General features: G+C 49.2%; 2 protein-coding genes and 4 non-coding genes across 6 annotated transcripts; all 6 read left to right on the top strand.

Annotated features, from left to right (window-relative positions):
- Positions 1-4169: 4169 nt before the first annotated feature.
- Positions 4170-4240, top strand: Trnag-gcc (transfer RNA glycine (anticodon GCC)). Its single transcript has one exon. It is a non-coding gene; the product is annotated as a tRNA-Gly (tRNA).
- Positions 4241-4332: 92 nt separating this feature from the next.
- Positions 4333-5574, top strand: LOC119448952 (uncharacterized). The gene is made up of 2 exons (XM_037712156.2): positions 4333-5218; positions 5278-5574. The coding sequence occupies exons 1-2, from the start codon at positions 4364-4366 to the stop codon at positions 5572-5574; spliced, it is 1152 nt and encodes a 383-aa protein (XP_037568084.1). The 5' UTR covers positions 4333-4363.
- Positions 5575-9269: 3695 nt separating this feature from the next.
- Positions 9270-9340, top strand: Trnag-gcc (transfer RNA glycine (anticodon GCC)). The gene has a single exon. It is a non-coding gene; the product is annotated as a tRNA-Gly (tRNA).
- A 67-nt stretch (positions 9341-9407) lies between these two features.
- Positions 9408-9478, top strand: Trnag-gcc (transfer RNA glycine (anticodon GCC)). The gene has a single exon. It is a non-coding gene; the product is annotated as a tRNA-Gly (tRNA).
- Positions 9479-9548: 70 nt separating this feature from the next.
- Trnag-gcc (transfer RNA glycine (anticodon GCC)) lies at positions 9549-9619 on the top strand. Its single transcript has one exon. It is a non-coding gene; the product is annotated as a tRNA-Gly (tRNA).
- An 82-nt stretch (positions 9620-9701) lies between these two features.
- Positions 9702-10977, top strand: LOC125945031 (uncharacterized). Its single transcript, XM_049666583.1, has one exon. It carries the CDS (start codon positions 9742-9744, stop codon positions 10975-10977), a length of 1236 nt encoding a protein of 411 aa, XP_049522540.1. The 5' UTR covers positions 9702-9741.
- Positions 10978-11666: the final 689 nt, after the last annotated feature.

Here is an 11666-nt window from a genome sequence, read left to right as displayed (position 1 = left end):
GACAACTCCGCCCTACTCATGGACGAGGCGGATATGGAAGACACATCGACCACGGCTAAGGAAGCAGCTGGCGAGGTGGCAGAGTCGGAGGCACGACCTCAGAAACAGGGGCAACATGTCGATGAAGCCGTCGACACTGAACAGCAAGAGCAAGTGGAGGGCACTGTAGCCATGCCGAACCGTGAGGAAGAGAGCCCACCTGACCCGGGAGCGGCCTCCACCCCCCCTGAACATGAAGACATGGACACCCATACCGGGCTTGCCAACTTGCAGGCGGGGAAACGTCCGCGCGACCAGACCAATAGCCTGGCTACGACGCAGGACAGCAGCGGCGGAGACGAGCCACCGCCCAAAGCGCCAGGTATGAGGAGACCAACCTTGAAGCTGCGGCCGAACATTACGGCCGATCCACGGCAGGCGGGTAAACCGCCTCCGTAGTTCTGTACTGTGTTTTGCTTGAGGCGGGTTGGGGGGTTCGTGAGTGCAATGGCCGTCACCCTGAGCGCTATTCTCTTGGATATGTGTCAGGAACGAGGGCCCGAGTTGCATGTCAGTGTTGTTTTCGAGAGGTCGGGTTGTGTTCCCATTTGTGGCACTCAACGCGGTTATCGGCGCGTCATTATCAACACTCGTCCCTGCGTAACTGTGACGGGCACCATTCTACCGTGTAGCCATGGCAGCTAATATCGAAGGAGCGCTACGTGTAGCCACGTTAAATGTACGAGGGCTCGGTGCAAGAAGGCGGCAATGTCAGCTAAGTCGCCTACTCTTAGATAATGACTTGCATCTTGTGGGAATCCAAGAAACCAAAATAGAGAGCCAAGAGCTAACCGACAGAATGGTGTCCAATTTTCGTGCGCACTTCGACGTGTGTGTTTCTCACGCTGTTGGTGGATCAGGTGGTTGCGCTATATTCATTCGAAGAAACTTTGGCATTTGTGTGAAGTCAGTGTTTTCGTGTGAAACAGGTCGCCTTTTAGTGGCTGATTTTTGTTATTGCGATATGGATTTCCGAGTCATTTGTATCTACGCGCCGAATATTGAAACAGACCGGCGGATCTTCTTTGAGCGACTTGAAGCGTACGTAAACTGCCACAAGGTGGTCATACTGCTGGGGGATTTTAACTGTGTGTGCACTGCTGACGATCGCGCAAAAGTTTCACGCGTTCGCGATAAGAGTGCTGTATTGCTAAATGCGCTGGTGCACGATTACGACTTGGAAGATATCGGTAGTGTCTTCGCCAGCGGTACCCACCCGCAGTTTACGCACTTCCAGCGTGATAGCCACGCTCGGCTAGATAGATTATATGTGTCAGCCGAATTGGTGCCCTTGTGTAGTGAATATGATGTGCAACCCATTGCATATAGCGATCACTGCTTGGTAACTGCCACTTTCGGGAAAAGACAGATCAAACACACCTTTAACTGGGACCTCTGGAAATTGAACGCGCAGTTGCTGGATGACGATGCTTTCGTTGATGCCGTTGCGAAGGAACTAGAAAACCTGATTTCAGTCGAATTAGCAAGCTTCGCCATTAAATGGGAAGAATTTAAACAGAAAGTAAAAACAATGGCTATTGAAAGAAGCAGTGTCCTTCGGCATAACCTGAAACAGGCAGAAACGAACCTTCGCCAGCAACTGCAATTTTTCATCTGCATGGAAAGTGTCCAGCCTGGTGTGTATGTTAACGAAATAAAGGAAGTGAAAGCCGAACTCGAAAGGATAGACTCTGAGAAATACAAAGCCGCCGTTGTGCGATCAAGGTCTGAGAAGCTGTGGGCGGGAGAAGCGCCAACAAAACGAGCTCTCTCAGACGAGAAAAGGTACGCATGTCGGAAGGAAATCCGCCAGCTAGCTAAAGGCAATGACATCACGTCCGACAAAAACGACATCAAACAAGGGATCGTCGATCACTTCAAAGCCTTCTTAGGTCAACCACGTGAACCTAAAGATGGCTACCAGACGGAATTCCTTTCATTGATGCCAAAGCTCGATGAAGAAGTTAAGGCACGGCTAGAACATCCCATTACCCTGAGTGAGATAGAGTGCGCAATAGACGAGTTGGCGCCCGGTAAAGCACCTGGGCCTGATGGCTTAGGGGCTATTTTCTATAAAACGTTTAAGTCAGCGCTGGCTCATGTCCTCCATCTAGTTATCAGCGAAGCGTATGACCGAATAAGATTGCCCTTGTCCTTCACAACCTCGCATATTGTGCTAATCCCGAAGAGTGATGATGAAAAGAAACGCTTGTTGCCTGGCTCATATCGCCCGATAACTCTAGCCAACGTTGACTATAAAATATTCACGAAAGTTTTAGCAAAACGACTGCAAAGTGTCATCAAAACAGTGGTAGGGCCGCACCAGACTTGTGGCATTAAGGGGCGCGGTATTACAACAAATGTACACGTGGCTCGAAGTGTGCTAGAGTGTTGCGATGCGATTGGCGATTACGTCGCGATGATGCAGATCGATTTGGCAAAAGCCTTCGACCTCGTCTCGCACAAGGCTCTACTATACATACTTGAACTCACGAATGTTGGCAGTGTGATAACGGAAGGTGTCACGATGGCGTACAAGAACTGCTCAACGCGAATTATTGTTAATGGGGAGCTCACCGATAGCTTTCGTGTGCTCTCGTCGGTGCGTCAAGGATGCCCGCTTTCGCCCCTTCTGTTTGCTGCTTATCTCGAGCCACTCTGCTTGGCCATTAAAAACAACGAACGCATTAACAGGCTATCGACTACAGGCAGCACACGTTAAAATATTGGCGTATGCAGACGACATCGCGATTTTCTGCACTGATAAAGCGAGCATTATAGAGGCAACTGCTGTTGTCGAAAAGTTTTGCAATTCAACTGGAGCCCAGATAAACTGGGATAAAAGTTATGGCTTCTGGCATGGGAGTTGGGAAGACAAGCCGGAGACCTTTTCTCGAATGAATTGGTCAAGGTTACCTACACAGTACCTGGGGGTGCCTCTCGGAAGTTACCGTGAGCCCGAACAGTACTGGCTCGACCAAGTTTCGACAGCAAAGGAAAAGGCTGACGGTTGGAGAGGCAAGCAATTGTCAATGTTTTCTAGAGCCACTGTTTGCAACCTTTTTTTAGTTTCCAAGATATGGTATGTTATGAATGTGTTGTGTGCTGCGTGGGTAAGCGTACAAAAATTCACCGCATTTTCGCCACTTTCATTTGGGCCTCTACCTGGGAGAGGACGAGTCGAACAAATTTGTTTTTCCCGGTCAAGAAAGGTGGGCTTGGTCTGGTTCACTTGTTTCTGCGACAAATTGTGTCACGCTTTGTGTTTCTGCGGGATCAAAATGATCCCTTTCTTCGAACACTAATTCAAGTACGGCTGAGTAGACTTCTTCCAGGATTTGTTGTTTCGTCGGCTCAGAACATGCCGGGAACCGTGACTGGGTACCTGCGTGAAGTGGTGCTGGCGCATAGGATGTTGAACGTGCGTTTTTCGCTGCAGTATCTGTCCATCGTTACAAAAAAACAATTGTACAGAGATCTTGTGGACACGATGCTACCTGTACCTTTGTACCGTTCGCCACACCGTGGAGGCCCCGGACAGGACGTTCTAAAAAGAGTCAAGAAAATGCCAGTAAGGCCATCAACTAAGTCTTTCTTTTTCAAATTACATACAAACACACTTCCCGTTAAGACCTGGCTTCATAGCAAGGGTATTTTCATCCCCTGGACAACGGACTGCTTTTTATGTAAAAAACCAGAAACAATAGAACATGTTTTCCTAGATTGCTGGGACCCGATCTTTCACTGGGACGTTCTGCAGAGAACGCTGAAGAAGCAGTTACCCCTGGACCCATATGGAATACGCTTCTTGCCAATAGATACCTCAGAGGAAGTACCGTATGACCTCATTATGGTCCTGGGCCTCCACGCGATGTGGAAAACTCGCATGCAATTTGAACATGCAGACATCGTTGTGAAACCGGTGCGAGAACACTTCATTGAGAGTGTTGTTTACGTGAGAGACGCATACAAAGTACTGCCTGATCCACCACAATGGATGTCTGTATTGGATGAACTGGTGTCACTGAAAAGATTTTAGTGCTGTGTTGGCCAAAGTGTGGCTGGCACGTTTTATCATTTGTAACATTTGATTTTGTACGTCGACGACGGCAATAAAGAAAAAAAAAAAGGCGTCGGTGGTTCAGTGGTAGAATACTCGCCTGCCACGCGGGTGGCCCGGGTTCGATTCCCGGCCGACGCAGTTTTCTTTTTTAGCGATGCTAAGTGATGTTGCGCACCTGTCCGATCTACGTATGAAGGTCCGTCACAGGGCGTCGGTGGTTCAGGGATTCCACTTCCGGCCATCACAGCGAACGGTCGCGGAATGTCTTGCTCCTCAGGAGCGGTTACAGCGGCCCTCGGCCGCGGTTCCCGGTCAACGGAAAAACCTTCCCCGGACTACCAGATGGTTCTACCACAACTGCCTTCAGGTGCAAGTGTTTTAAACACTGTTTTTATTCACGGCGAAGTGAAAGCTCGGCCTTACCGTGTTGAGCATTTCAGGGATGCGCTTTCGCGACTCATGCTGCTGCCGGAAGTGGTGGCCCTCGGGGCTTATCAGATGAATCATGTGTGGGCCGTAACTTTTGCGAACGAGGCGGCCAAAAAGAAGATATTGGACGCAGAAGGATTCCTTGTCAAGGAACACCGTTGCGTGGTCATTGACCCGTGCAACCAGGGTGTCAGGCTCAAGCTCTTCTGGCTGCTGCATGGTGTTCCTGACGAAGACGTCAGAACAGCCTTGGCACCGTTTGGAAGAGTAACTGAAGTGACGAGGGAGAAGTGGAGGGTCCAGGGCTGCAACGACAAAGGAACCACGACACGGTCGGTGGTCCTGAAACTCAAGCCCGGAATGACAGCAGACGACCTACCACACCAACTTCGTGTTGCGGAAGACATGGCTCTCGTTATTGTCCCGGGCAGAGCACCCCTCTGCCTCCGGTGCCGTGGCACTGGACACATTCGACGAGAATGCCGGGTTCCACGTTGTGGGCTGTGTCGTCGCTTTGGCCACGACGAGACCCAGTGCGTGAGAACGTACGCCAACGTTGCTGGCCCAGGCAGGAGCGAGGACTCGTCTGAGCTTCTCATGGATCAGGAGGACGCCGAAGAGGCCGCCAAAGGAGCAGCTGAAGGGGCGGCAGCTTCGTCTGCACCACTGGTTACGAAGACCGCAAAGGTGAACCTGAGGGGATAGATGAAGGCAATGTGCCGGATTCTGCGCCTCCTCCGGCGAAGGTTCAAGTGACGCAAGCTGGTGCTGAGGCGACGGGCGCGCCTTCAGAAATCACGCCACCTCCGACCAAAGTGGCTGACGAGCCAGTCAGCGTCAGCGACGACATGGACCTGTCTGCCGACGCTAAAGGCGCCGGAAAGCGGTTGCGTGATGAGGTTGAGGACCACAGCCGAGACACCGACGGCGTGGATACCGAAGGACCGACACCGAAAACACCGACAGTCCGACGGTCGACGCTGAAGGTCAAGCCCAACGTGCCGCCAGACAGACGGCCGTCACATGCGCCGCCTCCGCCTTAGCGGAGGTAGTGCCCCGGAAAGAACTTTCAGCACCCGATCGTTGATCGGGAATGATTCTGTGAGGAAGTGGTTTGGCAGACGTCGCCTTCAAGGAGAGGGATATGTTCCCCAAGCATCAGTGTGAGAGCCGCAATATTTCCTCGAAAATTGTGAGTAGGGGCACACATTAATTGTAGCTAACGCAATGGCAGACGATATTAACATCACCACTCCGCTTCGTTTGGCGACATTAAACGTTAGAGGGCTGTCACAGAGGCGAAGACAATGTCAGATTAGCCGCATGCTACTAGAAAAAGACATTGATTTGATGGCAGTCCAAGAAACAAAAATTGAATCTGAGGAAAAAACGAATCGAATGGTTGAAATTTTCAGAACGAAGTACAACGTATGCGTTTGCCACGCGAATGGTACTTCTGGTGGCTGCCTTCTTTTTATTAGAAACAGTATTGGGATTACAGAGCAGCAAGTTACTTCATGTGAGGGAGGGCGTATGCTTATTTGTGATTTTTCTTTTTCTGGAATGCTTTGGCGGGCGGTGTGTGTATATGCTCCTAATAATGCTCGTGAACGTGAAGAATTTTTTGTTTACCTGAGATCTTTCTTGGTGTGTGACAGGCACGTTCTAGTGTTTGGCGACTTTAATTGTGTGTGCCGGCCGATAGATAGATCGAAAAAGCTGCTCAGTCAAGATAAAAGCGCAACTGTTTTGCATGAAATTTTGTGTGAAGTTGATCTGGAGGATGTTGGAAGTGTTCTTGGTTCTGACAGTGATGTGCAATATACGCATTTTCAAGGAGACTGCCATTCGAGGTTAGACCGCATTTATGTGCCTTTTCATTTAGTTCCGTTCCTTTCTAGCTACAGTGTCGAATGCATCAGTTTCAGTGACCATTGCTTGGTAATGGTTACGATAGGTACAAAAAGCAAAGATAAAAAATTCAATTGGCACTTATGGAAACTTAATGACAATCTTTTGCAGGATGAACTGTTTCTACAAAGAATAAAAGAAAAATTAGAAAATGTTCTCCTTGAAAATGCGGAAAATGTTGTAGAAGCTTGGGAACTGTTTAAATGCGATGCGAAAATAATTGCTTTAGAGAGAGCATGCGTGTTGCGGCACAAACAAAAGCAAGAGAAACGGCAAATACAGTGCATGTTAGCATACCTGTTGAACATGGAAAGAGGCGCGGCTGGCACATTTATAAACGATATCAAAGAACTTAAAGCGAAACTTGAAGTCGTCGACGAGGAAAGATATCGCGGCGCTGTTTTGAGAGCACGCGCGGAACGAGTATGGTTGGGTGAAACGCCCACCAAGCGAGCGCTCAGTGACGAGAGGAGACACGCGTTGAGCAAGGAGATAAAAGAAATAGTTTATCAAGGTCAACTTACATACGACAAGGAAATGATAGAACGTGCTTTTGTGGACCACTATAGTACGCTGCTCAGCAAGAGAGCAAGCGATATCTCGGCGTTTAAAAGTGATTATTTGCCTCTGATGCCGAGAATTGATGGTGAACTTAAGGAAGCCCTTGAACGACCTATTTCTGTAGCAGAAATTGAAGAGGCTATCGATGACCTTAGTGCAAGAAAATCGCCTGGACCAGATGGTCTTGGGGCAGCGATATATAAAATTTTCAAGGTTGAAGTAGCACAGGCTCTGTATCGCGTCATAACGAAGTGTTATGAACAAAAATGGACGCCTCCTTCCTTCCGACAGACACATGTGGTACTTATACCTAAAGTTACTGACCCCATAAAGCTTCAATCAGTAGAGGCCTACCGGCCAATAAGTCTAGCTAACATTGATTATAAAGTATTCATGAAGGTGCTCGCCCAACGCCTTCAGAGTGTAGTGAAATCCCTAGTAGGTACACATCAGACATGCGGTATTAGAGGTAGGACTATTTTCACAAATATACACACAGCACGAAGCATACTTGAATGCTGCGATTTGATGGAAGATCGTGTAGCCATGCTACAACTGGATTTAGCCAAAGCTTTTGACAGGGTGTCGCACGAAGTCCTGTTTCTGCTTCTTGAATACGTGAATGTCGGAACAGTCATTTTGGATGGGGTGAAAATGGTTTATAATGGTTGTATAACAAACCTAATTATCAACAACAGACTCAGCAGACGAATTCCAGTACTGTCTAGCATAAAACAAGGGTGTCCGATCTCTGCCTTGCTTTTCGCTCTTTATTTAGAACCTTTCTGTCTAAAGATACTTCATAGCCATAGTATTCGCGGATACACGTTTTTTGGCAGAGAAATAAAAGTGTTAGCCTACGCTGACGACATAGCAGTGTTCTGTCGCGATAAGCAAAGCATTGCAGAAGTAGTGAAGGAAGCCCAATCTTTTTGTAGTGTTTCTGGTAGTGCCATAAGTTGGCCAAAGTGTCTAGGTTTTTGGCATGGGAACTGGCAAGATACGCCAGAATTGTTTTGCAGAATGCAGTGGAGTGTGTTACCTGGCACTTATCTTGGGGTTCCACTCGGCAACTACCGAGAGCCTGTAGAATACTGGACGAATGAGAGGGACAGAATGAAAGAACAAACTAACAAATGGGGAGGCCACAACTTTTCGATGTTTGCAAGAGCCAAAGTGTGTAATATGTTTTTAGTAGCTAAAGTGTTTTACGTCTTGCAGGTGCTATGCATGAGCCGATCTTCAGTTCAAAAAATACACAGAGTGTTTGCGGAATTTATTTAGGGTTCAGTATGGGAACGCATGAGCAGATTTAATTTGTTTCACTCTTTGCGCAACGGCGGACTCAGTTTAACTCATTTGTTTTTCAAGCAACTTGTGTCGAGATTTGTTTTATTTCGTGACCAAAGTGATGGGTTTCTGCGCACGGTGATCCAAGTGAGATTACGTGACGCTTTGCCCGATTTCATTGTATCGACGCACGCAGTCAAACCGATGGCACTAAAAGGCTATCTGCGTGAAGTTATCACGGCGATTCGTCTTCTAAATGCGAGATTTTCCAGGGAGTACTTGTTTGAAGTGTCACGAAAAAAGTTATATAAGGACCTTGTTGACGTTTTTGTACCTATGCCAGTGTATCGTTCTATGTACAACTTAGGGCCTGAACGTGATGTTCTCAAAAGAGTAAGGAATATGCCTGTAAGAGCTAACACAAAATCCTTCTTTTTCAAGCTCCACACTGACACACTGCCGGTTAAGCCATGGCTAAGGAGCAAGGGTTTGTTTGTCCCATGGTCTGTCAATTGCCTTATATGCAATAAGGAAGAAACAATTGAACATATTTTTCTTGACTGCCACGATACCCGCTTTCTTTGGGACATTCTGCAGCGAACTTTAAAAAAGGAGCTCCCGATTAGTGCTTTTGGAATAAGGTTCTTGCCATGCGCAGAACCTGACGGTGTGCCGGCGGACATGTTAATGTTATTGTGTATGCAAAGCGTATGGAGAACTCGAATGGCTGTACACAATGCTGATGTACATGCGAGGTCAGCCAGACACTATTTTGTTGAAAATGTTGTTTACACACGGGAAGTGTTGAAAATGCAAAGTGACCCACCGGAATGGCTTCAAGTGTTGGACAGTTTGGCTTCGTTGAAGCCATTTTAACATGACGCTACAGTCTTTATGACTGGTCTTTTTAATCTCGCATTTATTTGACATGTTGTTTTTGTGTATTTGCCAAGTCGGTAATAAAGAAAAAAAAAAGGCGTCGGTGGTTCAGTGGTAGAATACTCGCCTGCCACGCGGGTGGCCCGGGTTCAATTCCCGGCCGACGCAGTTTTCTTTTTTAGCGATGCTAAGTGATGCGCACCTGTCCGATCTACGTATGAAGGTCCGTCACAGGGCGTCGGTGGTTCAGTGGTAGAATACTCGCCTGCCACGCGGGTGGAACGGGTTCGATTCCCGGCCGACGCAGTTTTCTTTTTTAGCGACGCTAAGTGATGTTGCGCACCTGTCCGATCTACGTATGAAGGTCCGTCACAGGGCGTCGGTGGTTCAGTGGTAGAATACTCGCCTGCCACGCGGGTGGCCCGGGTTCGATTCCCGGCCGACGCAGTTTTCTTTTTTAGCGACGCTAAGTGATGTTGCGCACCTGTCCGATCTACGTATGAAGGTCCGTCACAGGGCGTCGGTGGTTCATCATTCTGCTCCCGGTCACTGACGCGTGCGGACGCAGGATGGTTGGCTCCGAGCGAGCTGCGACAGCGGTCGTCAACGGCCGTGGTAGCCCGTCGTTTTCCGTGCCCAAGGACTACAGGATTATTTTGCCCAACGTTTCATCAGGTGAAGCTATGAAGCGTGCAGTCATGCTGCACTGCGACATCTCAGGTCGTCCATATCGCATCGAAGACTTTCGAAAGCCCTTACAAGACGCCGGCGTCATCAAGGACGTTGCTGTAATAGGTGCCTACCAGATGTCCCACGTCTGGCTCGTTAACCTGCGGACGGATGAAGCGAAAAAGAAGCTTATAGAAGCAGGAAGGTTGGTCGTCAAGGATCGTCTTTGCATCGTCATCGATCCCAACAGGCAAGAGGTGCGTCTGAAGTTGCATTGGGTGGCTTTGGATGTCACGAGCGATAACATTCGGAGGGCATTCAGTGAATACGGCGAAGTGAAGGAAGTGACCAATGACAGGTGGAAAGCGGAGGGCTTCGAATGTGCTGACTCACTGACAAAGTTTGTGCGATTGTTTTTGAAAGAGGGTGTCGCACTGGACAACATTCCGCACCAGATGCGCCTGGGCAGCGGTACAGTGCTCATTGTGGCGCCAGGACGAGCCCCTCTTTGCCTTCGTTGCAAGCACACGGGTCATATACGGCGTGATTGCAGGGTACCGAAGTGCGCCGAATGTCATGCGTTTGGCCATGGACAGGAGGCATGTACTCGCAGCTACGCCAAAGCCGTGGGCAGATCTACAGTTGTAGACCAAAGCGAGCTTGTCATGGACGAGGAAGAGGCAGAGCAAGCTGCGGCACCTGCGACAGCCGACAAGAGCGGAACCGATCAGGGAGCTGACAAGGAAGTCCGCGTCTCGGGGCTGCAGACGCCGGCCACGACGGTGTCCAGCGTTGGTGAGCACCAAGAGACTGCTAAAACGAACGCGGTTGGCGTTGGTCCGGTGCTCCAGGATGAGGGCCCCACGGGAGAGTCCTCGGACGCGACCAGCGTCTCTCAAGCGCAGCAGGCAGCAAGCATAAAGCCAGCGGTCGACGAAAGTGCTTTGGGAAATATGGACGCGGAGACAACCCCGGCCAAGCGTCGCCATGACGACGTGAGTGCGGTGTCGCAGGAGGAGCGTCTGAGACAGGTCGAAGCTTCGCTGGAAGCGAATGGGGTGAAGAAGAAACCTCGCAGCGCCGTTCGGACGCGCGCGTCGTCCCTGACAAGGGGCGGCAAGGAGGTGAACTCTTAGACGCCTCTATGGCGACTGCACAAAGCGTCGAGATGGGAAATGAGGGCGTCTTGCCGGCGGTCTCGTCCGGCAGGAAAATTGTGTCGTTGGAGAGGTCCCTGCGCGTAGGAACAATTAATGTACGAGGATTAGCGACTAAAAGAAGGCAAAATCAGTTGTATCGTATTGCGATGGAACAAGAATTGGACATAATCGCAGTGCAGGAAACTAAAGTTCAAGGCGAGGACCAGACCGACGGCATGTTACGCCCGTTCTCGGCGCATTATAGTGTGTGCGTCAGTCATGCGGTGGGGTCATCAGGAGGGTGTGTATTATTGGTGCGTAGTTGCTTAGGTATTGTTATACAGTCTGTTATAAGTTGTCCATCAGGCCGCTTTGTAGTTTGTGACTTTGTTTTTGCCGGCAATGAATGGCGCGTGTTTTGTTTGTATGCTCCAACTGACGTTGCACAGCGTCTAGATTATTTCGGCCGCACTAGTGAGTATTGTAACACTGATCGTATACTGATCCTTCTCGGCGATTTTTATTGTGTATGCTCAGCACGAGACAAAACGAGTACTACGCCGCACCGTGAGACTAGCATGATAACGTTAATGGATATCATCAACGATTTCGCTCTGGAAGATGTGGGAGAATGTATTACCAGTGGGCATAATGTCCAATTCACGCATTTTCAAGGTTCTAGTCAC

Source organism: Dermacentor silvarum, chromosome 4 (assembly GCF_013339745.2).
Source record: "Dermacentor silvarum isolate Dsil-2018 chromosome 4, BIME_Dsil_1.4, whole genome shotgun sequence".
NCBI classification, from domain to species: Eukaryota; Metazoa; Arthropoda; class Arachnida; order Ixodida; family Ixodidae; genus Dermacentor; species Dermacentor silvarum.
Note: the sequence above shows the minus strand (reverse complement) of the source record. Positions and strands in the feature narration are given on the sequence as shown.

Excerpts from the sequence above, each read along its gene's own strand:
- LOC119448952 (XM_037712156.2), top strand. The coding sequence starts at position 4,364 with ATGTCTTGCTCCTCAGGAGCGGTTACAGCGGCCCTCGGCCGCGGTTCC. Across the intron at positions 5,219-5,277 it reads TGGTTACGAAGACCGCAAAG|GTTCAAGTGACGCAAGCTGG; the intron begins GTGAACCTGAGG and ends CCTCCGGCGAAG.
- LOC125945031 (XM_049666583.1), top strand. The coding sequence starts at position 9,742 with ATGGTTGGCTCCGAGCGAGCTGCGACAGCGGTCGTCAACGGCCGTGGT.